We start from the raw sequence: 15,362 nt of genomic DNA, 5'->3' as shown, positions 1-15,362 counted from the left end.
ATTATTCCCGAGAAAACCGTGTATCCCCACTGACGACTCCATATCTCGGCAGGTTTTTCCTCCAAGATAAGGAGATATAATTCAGGTGGATTCAAAGGAGGTGACTCACTCAGTTGTCTTTTACCTTTCTGGCATTTTCGCATTCATTTCAGTGCTTGATTTCTAGCATCATATAAAGACAAATCTTCCAGCACAATGCCGGCGTCGGATATCAGTGACACGGAGCTCCCTCCTCGATACAATTTCATCGATGACTACAGCGAGGGAGCTCATCCACAGATTCTGGAATCTCTGTTACGGACAAATACCACACAACAATTGTCCTACGGGACAGACGAGTTCAGCAATGAGGCCCGACAGCTGATACGGGAGAAGCTGAACGCCAGCGAGGATGAAGTTGCCATTCATTTTGTCCCTAGCGGGACGTCAGCCAATCTGATCTCGATTGCCAGCTGTCTACAACCCTACGAGGCCGTCATAGCTGTGGAATCTGGGCATATTGTCTCCAAGGAAGCCGGTGCGATTGAAGCCACGGGGCACAAGATGATCTTAGTCCCTGGAGTAAATGGGAAGATGACCCCGGAGAACCTGGAGCGCGTATTCCAGCAGAATCAGTTCTTTCCCCACATGGCCAAGCCGCGGCTGGTGTATATCTCCAACGCAACCGAGCTGGGAACGATCTACACCAAGGCCGAACTATCGGCCCTCTCAGCGGTTTGCAAAAGACTCGGATTGCTCATCCTGGTCGACGGTGCACGATTGGGTGTAGCGTTGAGTGCAAAGAACAACGACCTTACCCTGCGCGATATGCTCGACCTCACCGATATCTTCTGGATTGGCGGGACCAAGATGGGAGCACTGTTGGGTGAGGCGATCGTGGTCAAGAAGCATCTGGCCGAGGGCTTTGTGTTTCATCTCAAACAGCACGGGGCTCTGCTGGCCAAATCCCGTGTGATGGGTATTCAGTTTGTCGAGCTCTTCCGGACACATCTATTCTTCGATCTGGCGGCGCATGCGAACAACATGGCAGCGAAGATCTCGGCCAACTTTGAGAAGCTGGGGTACACGCTCGCAGCGCAGACCGAGACCAACCAAGTGTTTGCTATTCTACCCGAGCGGATGGTTCGCAGATTGCAGGATCGATTTGCGTTCTATATATGGGAGAAGCGCGAGGATGGACACGCGGTGGTTCGCATTGTGACCTCGTGGGCCACTGATGCCCTTCAAGTGGACAAGTTCAATAGCTGGGTACAGCAATGGACCGAGCTGGATGCATGATGAATATGATCAATGGCATTTGTGATGAGTTAGCGAGATAGACACTTTTCATAGCATTAATCTTAATGATCCTTCCATTTCTCTGAGGTACGGAGTATCAAGGACCAGATGGCGAAATATATAGAGACCACACCATTTTCAGAGCACATAAATACTTAGCAAATATTCTCCAAGCAGTTTTCTGTCTGCCTATCATCTAAGCATAAGCAAAGCAGCATGGATCTAATGATAGTTGATGTTAAGACTTTTCTGTCATATTCATATTCATCAAAAAAGAAGCATTCACTTGCCAACGCGCTTTACCCGATTTGGATGGATCTTAGTTATTCCCGCACAGTGAGTGAAATCATTTCCGACCACTGCAACCATCAGTACAACGGTGCTGTTGAAGATCATCATCACCAATTTAAGGAGCCTGACTACAATGACAGATCAATGAGTTGATCTTTTCGATTCAGCTCTTGGAAATGCGCCTTTCAGTGTCCTGCGATGGCTGCCGGTATGTCCTTCGTTATTCCGTGTGGTGATCCTCGGGAATCGGGAATAACATCCAAATGATCCAATCCATTGTGGCCTGGACCTTACCAATCGGATTGATTATTATTCGCTGATCATCATTGTTGTCGTGTATAGTCAAGCAAAGGTCAAATGCATCCATGAAGGCCAACCACCATGTCGTCGCTGTCAACGGGCGAAACTGACTGACTGTCTGTTGACGGATACATATTCCTCCCCGTCAAGGAGGTCCAAAAGAACCACCTTGAAATCCCAGAGACAGCGAAGGGTGATATCTGAACCAACAACCGCCCTTAATAGTCCTCCATTACCTCCTGAAGCACAACCGGACCATCCGTCGCCATGGTGCGCTGAGCATCCCATCGAGGCTTTGCCCTCATCCACCATCATTGCGGCGTGCGAGACCTACCGCAAGAAATTCCCCGTCGCCAATTTCCTCCACTATCCGTCTCTGATTGCAGATTTATCGTCAAATCCTGCGTCAGTTGATCCGGTCTTCGTTGCTGCTCTTTTGTCATTATGTGTGAGGTTCATGCCCGATCAAAGACTGGAAGCAGCCGAAATATATGCCGAATATGCTCGCAAACAGCTTGCGCATCGCGCGTTCGAGGCCCCGTCGCTCTATCTTGCGCAGTCTTTGGTGATGATCACCTTTTACGAATGGGGGTCCGGTCGTCCCTACAAGGCCTGGATGTACAGTGGTATGTTCACGCTTCGAATTCCCTATACAAGGCTAATGATTTCAGGTATGGCAACGTACATGATCCAGTCCCTCCTCAAGACGGCCGACGACAGCATGGAGCATAATCCTCAGGACTTCCACGCAAGCCAAACTCAGTACGAGCAGCTGGTCCGCACGTACTGGTGCTGTTTTGCGCAAGACTGCGAGCTGAGTTCCGGAGCGCGCCAGCATTTCGCCCTTTCCTTTCGACAGATCTCTGTTCCGTTGCCCACCAGTGACCGGGACTTCAACTTTGGTCGGCTTTCATCGCATCGCTTGATGCCGTCGGATATGAGCAAGCACTCACCGTTGTCAAGGAATCTGACCATCGACTATGGACTGACGATCGTCACCCGAGGATTCGATATCTTCGTGCGGATTCTGCGGTTCGCGAACGAGAGTCGGCGCGGCCGGACATTGACCTTTCCTCAGGATCCTTCATCGCCGCGAGTGGTCTGGCAGCGCTTGAAGGAGGAGCTGGACGAGTGGAGGTTTTTGCAGGATGTGACGGTGCGATACCCGGCCACCAGTGCGCAGGCGCATGTTGCGTTGGGATACGGCGAACTGTTCGCGTACATTAATCTGGTCTATTTCATGAGGTATTCCCAACCTTTCTGCCAACGCTTGAGCGGTTCTAATAACAGCTTAGTATTCTCTTTCTGTATCGAGACCAGTTCCTGTCCAGTCTCAAGCCTCACTCCGACTTGCTACATGATCTACAGGGCTCGAGCAATGTAGACGAATCACAGGCTATCCGGCAACTCTTCGAAGCAGCACAGAATATCGGCGGCATCCTTTCCGCCCTCGAAGTCTCTGGAGCACCGGTAATCACACCATACTCTGGATTCAGTATTTTCGTCGCGGCTCATATCAACATGTACGGGACCGTGTGTCCGCAGCGATATCCCGGGGGAATCGAGCGAGCGGAGGAGGAGAAAAAAGCCAACCTCTCATATCTCGAACGACTGAGCAGATACTGGCCTGTTGGACACAATTGGGTGAGCATCAACCTTTCCGCTTTGTGTTTGAGGGTGTAGAGGGCTGACAGACACAGTGGCGAACCGTCCAGGAAGCCAACAGGTTCTACGAAATAGCCAGAAACAATCAGACGCACGTTCGTGAAGAAGCGGGCCATCTCACGATCGCGGGGACCTTGGACGAATACGGTGATATTCGAAGTGTACATCCGCGCCAGGAACTGTCTCAACAAATGTTGCAGGGGGGAGTAGAGACAAGGGGTCGGAATAATCATCAAGCCTTGGGGAGTGATGGTCGTCATCATGGGACAGAATCGAGGGATGCAGTGCCCTTAAGTGAATCTCACGAGCTAGAGGTGGAAATGCTCCAGTGGCCATTCATTGATGAATCATGGTCGCTGGGCTTTGACACTGGGTTTGATGCTGCGTGGCCATCCTTGGGAGCTAGTTCATAGAAAGCATCGAAGGCTTCAAGCTTGAGAATGGAATATGGTATGGTCGAATTAATAAGGTAGTAATCCCGGTTTAGTTCCCCGATTACACCAAAAGGCAGGCCACAGAGCAGCTTCGGCGGCTGAGACTGTCAGAATCCCAGATCACACGTCCGGTAGACGATGCTGGCTCCTTTAGGCAACTTCAAGACGAAGAACGGGGAACACTAGAGTGAGGAAAACGACTTGATCAGCAGCCGAATACGAGGTACAAAGCCTCATCAATGACACCGGAACTATCCAGCCGAGATTATCGGAGATGACTGCAATTGGACCAGCGGATGCTGAGCGCTGATCTGCGGCATGGAGCGTCATTTCTTCGAGGAGGGATGTCATAACAACCCATGCGCCAAGAGCTTAAATCTTAATTGTCGTATTCGAACAAGCGGCAGGACGATCAACACAGCCTCGTTGCATAGCTCGTATCTTATTTTGACTGCCTTTTTGGGCATGGAGTGTCGGGCACACCCAGGTGCTCGTATTGCTTGTGTGTATAAAGGAGAGGCGTGGCAGTATGTCCATGCCCCAATCCAATTCAATATTGCAATTTCCTCGTTTATATCGCACCGGTCACTATGAAGAATCTATTCCTAAACTTTTTCTTTGTCGCAGCAGCAATTGCTGCCCCCGATTCGCGCCGCTGTCGATGCCAACCTCATCAGCCCTGCTGGCCGTCACCACAACAGTGGAATGCCCTCAACCGCTCGATTGACGGCAATCTCGTCGCAGTGCAACCTGTTGCCGCCCCCTGCCACATAGACCCCAATAGCACTGCTTGCCAGGAAGTCACGGCGCAATGGTCCAACTCCGTCTGGCGCGCTGCTCAGCCCGGTGCCGTGCAATGGGAGAACTGGGAAGCCTGGCCGGAACACAATGAGAGCTGCTATCTCGAGACTGCGTCGGATATGCCGTGCAAACAGGGGCGTGTCTCCCTCTACTCCGCTGTGGTCCAGTCCGCGCGCCACATCCAGGAGGCTGTGCGGTTTGCAAAGCGGCACAACATCCGACTTGCGATCAAGAACTCCGGCCATGATTTTCTTGGACGCTCGGCGGCTCCGAACTCTCTTCAGATCCTGACCAACCGAATGAAAGGAATCCAAATCGTGGATGATTTCGTTCCGAAGGGGGCGCCGAAACATAAACGTGAAGGTCCCGCTGTGACGCTGGATGCGGGCATCAGTCTGCAGGAGATGTATACTGCTCTTGGCAAGCGGAACAGGGCAGTCGTGGGGGGCTCTGCTCATACCGTTGGGCCGGTTGGAGGATATATCCAAGGGGGCGGTCATTCCTTCCTAGGGCCATGGAAGGGGATGGCGTCGGATCATGCCTTGGAGTTCAGTGTCGTCACGGCGGCTGTGAGTTTGATCATTCTTCTCGGTGTGATGCATATCACTGACGCTGCTACAGGGAGATCTAGTCACTGCCAATGCCTACCAGAATTCGGATCTGTTCTGGGCACTGCGGGGAGGTGGAGGAGGCACCTTTGGCGTCGTCACCAAAGTCACCGTACGTACATTCGAGGAAGTCCCCCTCGTCATCACCACCATGAACATCACCACCGCCGGTGGAGATCCTGCCTTTTGGACGGCCGTCTCCGACTTCCATGCTGCGCTACCAGCCTTGACCGACGCCAGAGGAGGCGGATACTACTTCATGCTTCCGAATCTGCCATGGGCGCAGAATCAGAGCCTCTCGGTGTTGTCATTTATGCTCTTCCACGCAAATGCAAGCAACACGACGCAGATTGACCAGGTCTATCAGCCCCTGTTGAAGACCCTCAATGCGACCGCCGGCGTGTATAGTCAGTACACCTCCTTTGCCATGCCCAGTTTCCACGAGGCAATTGCCAAGCTTTTGCTTCTCGGGGATTCGGACGTGACCGGTGGAGTCAGCCTGCTCGCCTCGAGGCTGTTCTCGAGAGACCTCCTCGCCTCCAAGGACGGACCGGGCAGGCTCGTTTCTGCCATGAGGAAATTCCGCTATGCGCCCGGGGAATCCGTCATCGGCAACGTGGTGGGAGGCGGCGCCGTGGCAGAGAACGCTGGCAAAGTGGACAGTGCCCTCAACCCGGCTTGGAGGAAGACGCTTGTGCATGTCGTGTACAGCCGCCAGTGGAGCGCCAATGCCACTCTGGCGGAGCAACAGGCCATCATCAAGAATGTTACGGATGTGGAGCTGCCAATCCTGCAGGGAGTCGAGGGTGCAAACGCGATGGGCGCGTACGTGAACGAGGCTAATGCCTACGAACCCAATTTCCAAGAGTCCTTCTGGGGCAGAAATTACCCTCGTTTGTACAAGATCAAACAGAAATGGGATCCGGCTGGTCTTTTCGTCGCGCGCAAGATGGTTGGCAGCGAGGATTGGGATGGTGAGGGGCTTTGCCGGGTTGCAAAGTGAAGCACTTCGGTTTGTCACGCCGATCTTCTGTCGAGATATAATTCTCAGAAGATCCACCGACATTGCGCGTGTAGGCTTTTGGCCGAAGGGTAACCTCACTCAAGCTGTTTGGGAACTGTGCGAAGCCCCATGTGGTAGAGAGTAGAAGTCTTCAGTTAACAGCAGGATTTTCGATATCTTTTGGTAATAACTTGATGTCAGTACAGTGTCAAGAAGCTCTTTTCCCTGTCAAGATTGATATGTCTGGACCAGCCAGCTTGCATTTCTGAATGGACCTGCACATTCTTGGATATGCAGAGACATACCAAGGGCCTCCGATCCTCTTCTCACGTATCTACCATGATATTGGCACTATCAATTTCCGCTTGCCCGTTTCAATGCTTCCAACAGAGAGATTAACCATTGAGGATGTCTACGCCAAGTATCCCCAGCGGAATGCAGCAAAGCCACTATGCCAGGGCTCGGCGGATTCATGATTGGCGTCGACGGTTTAAACATTGCGCCACCAAACCGCGATTTGCTGGCGGGACAAAACGGTGCTTCAATGCTTCCCAATGAGGCCAATAGTGATGCAGTGGCGCATTGCCTTGGATATAGCTGGCTTCGAGATGCGGGGTCAATGTCTGTGCTCATGAAGACTTTCGAAGGATACATGAGCTATTGAATTTCAATGCATATCCAGGTAGCAAGGGATAGAGGTTATGACAGGCGACAATGGTATGATCCCTACCAAGGGTGTAATGCTATGATTCTAAAAATCGTCAAGAAAAAACACCCAGATTGTAATAAGACCCATAGGATCGACTGGGTTGGAATATCATCGCATCAGGCCACGTCAAATGACCAACGGCCCAAGACCATCTCTAGCATTCCACCACATCTCCTCGCACGATGCCATTGGTCTTCTGGTCGTATTTGCTTTGGTCTTGTTCTCATGATCCGGGATTGTTGCCATATAAAAGAGCTGTCAGAGTACCTGCATTGCACTCATTGATCTACGCTACTATACTATACTATATAGTCATCTCTGCCGTCCATCGCATAGAAACATACCCCACCCATGATGACCATTCCATATCCCTTCCTGGCCCCAGACTGCTATGGGATGGGAGTTCCCAGACAGTCCTGGCAGGACAGAAACCCTCGACACCTGGACCGCGCTCATGTGGAAGCTGTGTTTCGCGAGATGAAGTCGCACAAACCTCAGACAGACCTGGATCCGAGGAAAGAGATGCCAAACCACACAGGTTGGAGAGAGAAACTCTTACTGAAGTATGCCTTGTCTTCCCTTTGCCTTGATCTTTGGCTTGACTAAGAAACGTAGATGCAAAAAATTCGGCCGAGGATGACCCATTCTATGACTCGACATGATTAGCAATGAGCGACTGTGCTCAATGGTTTGATACGATTAATCATAATGTATATACCATTCGTTCAGTTATTGATGGATATAATTCATCGCCAGTCTTCATTGCACAGCGATCGAAGATGACAAATCTTAGTCCTAACATTTTACCCCTGGAGATTGTTCTATTGATTCCTGCTCTGAGTCATTCAGAATGCTCTTGGTGTGCAGTCTCATTGCCACTCTGATCCATCTCAAAGACAAGAAGCGCAGATGGGCCTCGTCACAGGTGTCCTTTCCCAGCAGGAAGGAAGTTAGATACTACGATATCAAATTCTAGGCGATGATTAATGTAGTGTCCTGCCTACCGCAGTAATAAGGATGATACATGTGAAGCCCTGACAGTGATTACAATCCATGATTGGACATGTTACTACCTAAACTTATAGTCAATTTCAAATCTCCGAGCTGATACCTGACCCTGTGGAAACGTTGGGAACTCCTCCTTGGATCTGAGTAAAATCCACATTTCTGACTCGACAATGCCATTCTCCATCAGCAGCCTCAGGCATGGATATCAATACTAATTGACATGAGCGGCAATCTCTGTTCTCAATGCGCGCCGTATACACGCGGTGACGATCTTCGGGAATCCGCTGCTCCAACGGCAGATGAGCCACCTCTGCTTCTTCGATCTGCACAATGATCCGTGCGATGATCGCATGTTGGTGCATACTCCACAGTCCTTCCTTTTGGGGGCCACGGTACAGCAGGTTGATCGCCTTTCGCCGGAGCAACGGATTGCGACACTTGCTAGCCGTGTAGCAGAGTGAGGAGATGAGTCCGGTCTCTAGTGAAAAGACAGTCAGCAGGGCGTCCTTGTCCAGCGACGCGTTGAGCTCGATCAGCTCCTCGGCGTACGCAAGAATGGCCCTAAAATCGTCCTCGAGCTGGTCAAATATGAGCTCATCTCTGGAGAGGGAGGCGTCCAGCCAAATTCGGGTGGTGCGGTGATGGATGCGGAGCAGCACTGGTCCTCGAGGATCAATCTGCTTGAGGCGTCTGCCACACCTCTTCAACAGACGGTCGAATGCGCACAGCCAGGCGTCGAGATCTTGGAGGAGCGCTTGTTGCCGACGAACCTGCCAGGCTGACCCTCTCGTCTTCCGGTCGATACCCACGGCCTCCACGAAGCTCATCGTGCGGTTGATCAGTACATCGAGTGAATATCGAGCCGTTGAGATATCCGACCAGCACTCTTGCTTTCCGAGTGATTGTGCTTCGTCCGGTTGGCGGAGATTGAGAGGAATCATCTTCCTTCCATGCATGGAGAGCTGGATGTTCCAACGGACCACCATATAAGTAAGTTCTTCGGTAATCCCTTCCGACTGCAGTCTTCCATCTGTTTCATTCTCCCATCGCTGAAGAATCTTCAGTCCAGCTTCAATATGATCCAGAGCTTTCTTAAGCTGTCCACTGAGAATCTCCACGCAGACAAATAGACAGCAGGTGATCAGCGTCAGATGCGGCACCTGGTTTGCGGATGACATTTGTGCCACCAAATGCCGGATCGCCGAATTGTACTGCTGGATGACGAACTGCTGATTTTGGGCTGAAATCTTCTCCCGGGGATCACATCTTTCTTTCGAGAGAACTACATGCACATGTTGATGAAGAGCTCCAAGAGCGACGGCTGCGTGCCGGACGGCGGCCTCGGAGTGACTCAGTTGGGGCAGGAAATACCGCCAGAGATCAGAATCGAAGAAGCCTGAGAGGGCGCGCGATGTCCGGGTGCAGAAGAACTCGACATACTGCCGTTCTTCTCGAGTCCCCGGACGCAAGACCAGGCGATGGTCGGTGCTGGGTTTGGTCCAGGCTTCGGGGATGGAATCGACTATGGCTCTCTTCTGCGCCTGTGGGTTTGTCTGGTTGGGATCGTATCCATCACATTTGCGTCCTGTTTTGACGCACTGTAGACATTCTGGCTGGTGTTCGTCGCATTTGACATGACGGATTCTGGGAGAATTAGTAGGTGTCAACCGGAGGCGTAGAGATAACGGACTTGCAGGTGATGCACCCTCGTCTGGATTTGGTGTGTTTGGCTCTTGTATGCTTCATGGCTTTCATACTACATTCAACGAAGCTGGAAATATCATCAAGGGTTTGGGGATGGTGATTATCAATCATGGGTGGATTTCATGCGATCCAGAGTGACGAGTCTAGACGCATCACAGCCACACACGATGGATTTTAGTGCTTACTTTTCCGGCGAAAAATAATCCTTTGACCCAATCATTACCTTGATAGTAGACATGGACAGATACATCATTATCCTCATATCTTTGATACTTGAGGCGCTCTTACGGATCTTCTGAAGGACATCGGTAAGCTGCGGGATTCTCAATCGAGTAGCCGCTCCCTTCTTCTGTCAGTAAGATCAGATTCAAATGAAACGAAAAAGTCGTATGCCTCAGCCAAATACGGAGTCATCGAGTGCGCTGCATAGATAGGGCTGTGAACGTTGCCTTATTGAGTTCTATCGGCTTGGCTTGTATTCCGACGGTGAAGTATGAATCAACGAGTAGAATTACTTAGAGCAGCATGGACTATTCACAAAACTCATATCCATCAAACTGTAGCAACAACGCCGTCGTCTACAGACCTCGCATCAACGCATTGAGCCAAAACCTGAAACGCCGTCAGAATTTGCTCCCGTTCCTCCTTCCAAATGCCTTCATCCTCCATCACCCCCAGATCCACTCCCCTGGCTGCTCGGCCCGTAAACTCCTTCGTGGGAAACATCAAAGCCACAAGAGGCTCCACAGGCTGCATACGAAGGCCCTGCAGAACCTGATACAGCTGCTGAGCGGCCTTGCCACCGCCATGTCCGCCGTAGCTGACAATCATGCCGGGTTTTCCCTTCCATTCATGGAACAGATAGTCGATGGCGTTCTTGATGCTGGCCGGATAACCCCAGTTGTACTGCGGTGTGACGAAGATGAATCCGGCGTGCGAGGCAATCTCCTCGGACCATTTCCTGGTCAGCTCGTGCGTGTATCCGTCCGACGAGGTGATGAGCGATGGGATGCCCGGTTCATCGTACATGGGGAGATTCCAGGTAGCTAGGTCGATGAGTCGCAGGTTGGCGGTCGGATATGCCTTCTGGATGGTGTCTAGGACGAACTGGGTGATTTGTAGTCCAGCGCGGGGGACCCGCTGGCTGCAGACGATAATTCCGATCGTTGGAGTCGACATTCAGTCGGTTTGATGGTGACTGGAGTAGTGCGCTTGCTTGATCTGATATGACTCGTCCACAAGGCAGTGTATTCGGTTGCTTTGAGACAACGGCATCTCACCCATTATTTATGTCAAAGATCGGCCGAGGATATACGGACTACTACTAGTTTATTATCGGACATAAGCAGGAGTCAGTTCGGCATCGGCGATAACAACTAACAAGCCCGTACATTCGCCCGGTCCAGGCAACGATAACAAGGCTCATTTCAGCTTGAATGATGGCTACAGGCAGCCATTATTTTCATCGTCTCTCGGACATGCTGATGGGGTACGATGCATCCATTCCAGCGTCCGCCGACAGGTTCATCCCGCCTGCTGCCATTAATGGTACCTTTACTGAAGTAGCATGGTGCGTTGATGCCATGCGCCCGTCTGCGAATATTTCTATTGGTTCTTCTCTCACGAAACCCTCTTCGCAGCGACGGGAGACTCTAGGGACGGGTGGAAGAAGCGTATGAGGAGGATCTGGAGGATTTGCTTTGAAAAGTTGTCGATGGCACTGACGCTGTCCGGGTCTACCCTATCTACAATCTTGCCCTTGAAATGAGATGGACAACGGTCGAAGAGGCGGTGATTTCATGAGTATGCATGGTTGATTTGATTCTTATAACAACATATATACCCCTTGCTCAGCGTTTACTTCGAAGTTCAGCCACTATCCAACTGCAAGGGCCTATGCACTGATCTCAGTCGAAGGAATCACAGTGGCAAACGCATCGGCGAGTTCACTGAGAACCACCGAAACGAGAGTCTCGGCCTTGGTCACCGGGATATCTCTATCACCCACGGCATCACCGGCGATGATCACATCATAACCGCGCTCACTGCCCGCTCGAGCCGTTGTCGACACACAGACATGCGCCATATATCCCACCAGGACGATCTTCTTTCCCACATCTCCGAGACCCTTCAGGTATTCATCGAGATCGGTTTGGGCAAAGGAACTCGGAAAGTGCTTGGTGACGACCTTCTCGCCGGCGCGCGGCGTCAACTCCTCGAATTCCTCGGCGAGTGCGGTGCCGGGGGTGAACACAGGGGCGCCCTGGGGTGTCTGATGGACAACATGGACGATGTTCTTGCCGTCGCCACCGGTACGGTACTTGGCTAGGAGGTTCGCGATCGCCTGGCGCGTCTGGGAGACGTTCTCGGTCTTAAGCTTGCCGGTGGCGTATTCGTTCTGGGCGTCGATGATGATCAAAGTCGAATCTTTGACAGAGGCGGTCGATGGAGGGACTCCAATTATTTGACGGAACGACTGTGCTGAGGACATTTTTCAGATCGTGAGAATTATAGGGGAATGGAGGTTGCAAGGGGAACAACAGCAGTGCGGGGAAAGATGCTGTGATATATGATGAAATGCCCCCCGCCACAAACTCAATCGGAGCATAACAACCTGACAAATCTTCTCAGGGACTTTGTTGAGACCTTCCTCCTTGGGTTACATTATCCGCCAAGCCTTGCTACCTTGGGTCGGTCATTAATTCATATCCCGACTGCGATGACAGCTGGACCAGGCCTCTTTTGGGACTCTATTCCTGTCTATTCTTCAGGAGACGGCATCGAAAGGCCAGAATGCGTTGAGTTCTATAAGAAGAATCATCTAATGCAGGGGGTCTCCATCCGTCAGGTTTACAACACAGGTACCTAATCTCAGCAGGAAAAGTGCGGGTGTTATTGTTCACGGTGTAGCAGCAGCGTCGCTGATCTCGACATTCGTCTCGATCTGCGTCGTAGTCCAGATCTTCCCATTCGGCACCACGATCCTCTCCTCGCTGGAATTCCTGCGGTACCCTGTCCCAATCTGCGTCATCATGTCCTCCGCCTCCTTGGTCCTCAGTGAGGTCAGTGTCACACTGTCTTTGAACCGTGAGAATCCCGAGCGCGTTTGTTTGGATCCCGTCAGTTTGGACGCGGATCCATATTTGCGCCCGGATGAGTACTCGCCGATGAGTCGGGGGAGGAAGCGGGAGGCAATCGGCTTGAAGGAGGGGATGGAGGCGGCCAGGATACCGACGTTGGTCTCAATCACGGACCAGTACATGGCACCGCTGATGGCGTAGGTAAAATCGGCCGAGGTTAACATGGTGGGGATGTAGGTAATGCGAATAATTGAGGAGATGCAGGCACTAGGAGAGCGTTCCTGTCAGAGTGGATCAACACCGGTGAGATCGATCGAGATACTCACAAAAGACCCAGGCAGAGGATGAGAACGAGAGCAAACTTCTGCTTGAAGGGCATCTGCAGCTTGAAGATGACTTTGATAGGGAGCGTGTAGGTGAGCAAATCGGTCAGGATGTTCAAGGCCGCGTTGGAGAGATAGAAGATATTGATCTCAACACAGTGACCGGGCAAGGACGCGTTCCAGGCTTTAGGGATGGGTCGACACTGAAACGCTGCAACCATGACGAATACCGCAACCTTGGTGCCGACGACGCCCATCATGATAAAGGACATTCGGGTGAGCGTCTTGTCGCCGATGCGGGTGTAGAACCAGCAGACAGATGTTTTGATGAAGCCCAGACAGGCCAGGTAGAACATCGAGCTGAGCCATACGACCTGTCATTGTCAGAGGTTGCAGATGACTATTTCTTTTGATGGCGCATACGAAAGAGTAGGAGACCAGGTTGTTCTTATCCACATCGACAAGATGAGAGCCCAGTCCTTTCTGGACAGCTGTTGAGAGTCAGTGGCGGAGTATCAGGGACGAATCGAATGTTGTACTGACAGACGATAGTCACAGAGATGAAAGCCCAGGAGAAAAACTGCGCGTGTCAGTATGGACGCTCAATTGACTGGTCCCAGGTCCCTTACGCATGCACACAGGATCAAGTCTTCGAATCAGTCAACCTTCTTTCGGCCAGCGTTTCACAGTAGACAAACTTAAAATCATCCACGCCTACCCGTTCCAGGACGACGACTCGAGCAAACATTCGCAGACAGATGACCACAAAAGTAACGACTGCAAAGGCAATGGCAATGCCGACCACCACTGGCCCTTGAGAGTCGGACGCCATGATGGTTGGTCTGGGAATGCAAAAGAGTGACAGGACGACGGAAGGACATGCTGAGAGGGAAGGACTTGTTTTATTTATTCCTCTCACACCTGGAGCATCAGGTCGAAATCTCGAGATCATGAACAGTGACTGATCGTCGCGTAGGAGCGGTGGAGACTGGAGACCAACATGATATATCAGATTGCGAGCAGGGATCATGCGACAGTAGTTACATCCTGCCAGAGCTGCAGGGGTAACTATCTAGGTTATTGCTGCTATAATGCACAAAGTAGAAGGATCTATGATTATTTGAATTCCTGAACTGATTTGAAGCAGCAAGGCCGGACACCGGAGACAGAGAAATGACTCGTCTTATTTGTTTCTCCTATGCTCGAATGTAACTGCTGTCAGGAACACTTCCGGTGTGATTCTCTTTGCTGATATCGACAGGGATTGTACTTGATGTTGGACCTACTCCGTAGTTATAACAATGGAGAGGTCCGAAGAGAAGGCCCTGAGTAGGTGGGAGTGTGCAGTAGTCCATGACAAGCAACGATATTATTAGCCACTGATGTATGGTAGTGGATTCGACGGACAGAAATTGAAATAAGTTCTTTTGTCTGAGACTGTCTCCACAAGACAGAATCGAGCTGGAAGCTGGCGATCAGTTTCATCTTTGGATGTCCTGGTAACATCGAGTCAACAATTGCATTGTGGATGTCTCATAGGAAGGGAAAAGGCATCTCAAGCATCACGAACTCCGTATGCGTCCAGTTGGTACTTCCAGAATTGACCGTTTTCAGAGGAAATTTCCGAGCATGGCCATGTCCATCTGGTCCATCTAGGACAAAAGTCCATGACTCTGTTCCGCCTCACTTCATACGCGAAACTACAGAGAGACATGAATTTCCACATCACCGTTGGGCCCGAGATCTGCATTCGGCATCACCCTATCATGCTCCCAGAATAGCTCGCTAAATATTAGCGGAGAGGGGCCGGAATCGCCGATCTGCCAACGGTCGTCTCGCCCATTTTCCTCCTCCAGCTTAGACTGGAGATGTCATTCTCCTGTCTCGCCTCTCGACCATCAACCACTGGGTCTACAGAGTCAATGACAGCGGTTTGCGAGTCAGAGAGTAACGATTCCCACTCCGTGAGTCCGTGTGTTCAATAATACAAGGTCCATCGACGAGCAGGGATGTTATTGACTGCTCCAATGACTGTCAGCTTCATCCACCTCTATACATTAGTCGACGTGCTACTGACAGCGTCCCAGGCTCCCAGCCCGTTGATCAACCCTGCTTCTTCACCTCTGACTCGCTGCATGAATCATTCAGCCTGCTGCAA

The 15,362-nt window shown here is 51.3% G+C and overlaps 6 protein-coding genes across 6 annotated transcripts; 3 read left to right on the top strand and 3 right to left on the bottom strand.

Moving 5' to 3' along the window:
• Nucleotides 1–195: 195 nt before the first annotated feature.
• CDV56_104565 (threonine aldolase family protein) lies at nt 196–1,278 on the top strand (the record flags this gene model as incomplete). The annotated part of the gene is made up of 1 exon (XM_026758184.1): nt 196–1,278. The coding sequence occupies one exon, from the start codon at nt 196–198 to the stop codon at nt 1,276–1,278; it is 1,083 nt and encodes a 360-aa protein (XP_026615247.1).
• A 467-nt stretch (nt 1,279–1,745) lies between these two features.
• Nucleotides 1,746–3,947, top strand: CDV56_104301 (transcription factor domain-containing protein; the record flags this gene model as incomplete). Its single annotated transcript, XM_026757920.1, has 5 exons — nt 1,746–1,777; nt 2,095–2,495; nt 2,541–3,114; nt 3,165–3,513; nt 3,570–3,947. The coding sequence occupies 5 exons, from the start codon at nt 1,746–1,748 to the stop codon at nt 3,945–3,947; spliced, it is 1,734 nt and encodes a 577-aa protein (XP_026615246.1).
• Nucleotides 3,948–4,558: 611 nt separating this feature from the next.
• Nucleotides 4,559–6,380, top strand: CDV56_104061 (FAD-dependent oxidoreductase; the record flags this gene model as incomplete). Its single annotated transcript, XM_026757680.1, has 2 exons — nt 4,559–5,338; nt 5,391–6,380. 2 exons carry the CDS (start codon nt 4,559–4,561, stop codon nt 6,378–6,380), a joined length of 1,770 nt encoding a protein of 589 aa, XP_026615245.1.
• Nucleotides 6,381–8,180: 1,800 nt separating this feature from the next.
• On the bottom strand, nt 8,181–10,980 carry CDV56_103603 (uncharacterized protein; the record flags this gene model as incomplete). The annotated part of the gene is made up of 2 exons (XM_026757222.1): nt 8,181–9,741; nt 10,388–10,980. 2 exons carry the CDS (start codon nt 10,978–10,980, stop codon nt 8,181–8,183), a joined length of 2,154 nt encoding a protein of 717 aa, XP_026615244.1.
• A 715-nt stretch (nt 10,981–11,695) lies between these two features.
• CDV56_103455 (putative isochorismatase family hydrolase) lies at nt 11,696–12,292 on the bottom strand (the record flags this gene model as incomplete). The annotated part of the gene is made up of 1 exon (XM_026757074.1): nt 11,696–12,292. One exon carries the CDS (start codon nt 12,290–12,292, stop codon nt 11,696–11,698), a length of 597 nt encoding a protein of 198 aa, XP_026615243.1.
• A 408-nt stretch (nt 12,293–12,700) lies between these two features.
• CDV56_103275 (putative integral membrane protein Pth11-like) lies at nt 12,701–14,036 on the bottom strand (the record flags this gene model as incomplete). The annotated part of the gene is made up of 5 exons (XM_026756894.1): nt 12,701–13,148; nt 13,208–13,578; nt 13,628–13,695; nt 13,748–13,784; nt 13,923–14,036. The coding sequence occupies 5 exons, from the start codon at nt 14,034–14,036 to the stop codon at nt 12,701–12,703; spliced, it is 1,038 nt and encodes a 345-aa protein (XP_026615242.1).
• Nucleotides 14,037–15,362: the final 1,326 nt, after the last annotated feature.

The sequence above is a fragment of the Aspergillus thermomutatus genome (genome assembly GCF_002237265.1).
Source record: "Aspergillus thermomutatus strain HMR AF 39 chromosome Unknown NODE_71, whole genome shotgun sequence".
In the NCBI taxonomy this organism is placed as follows: Eukaryota; Fungi; Ascomycota; class Eurotiomycetes; order Eurotiales; family Aspergillaceae; genus Aspergillus; species Aspergillus thermomutatus.
This window is presented reverse-complemented; position numbering and strand designations above follow the sequence as displayed.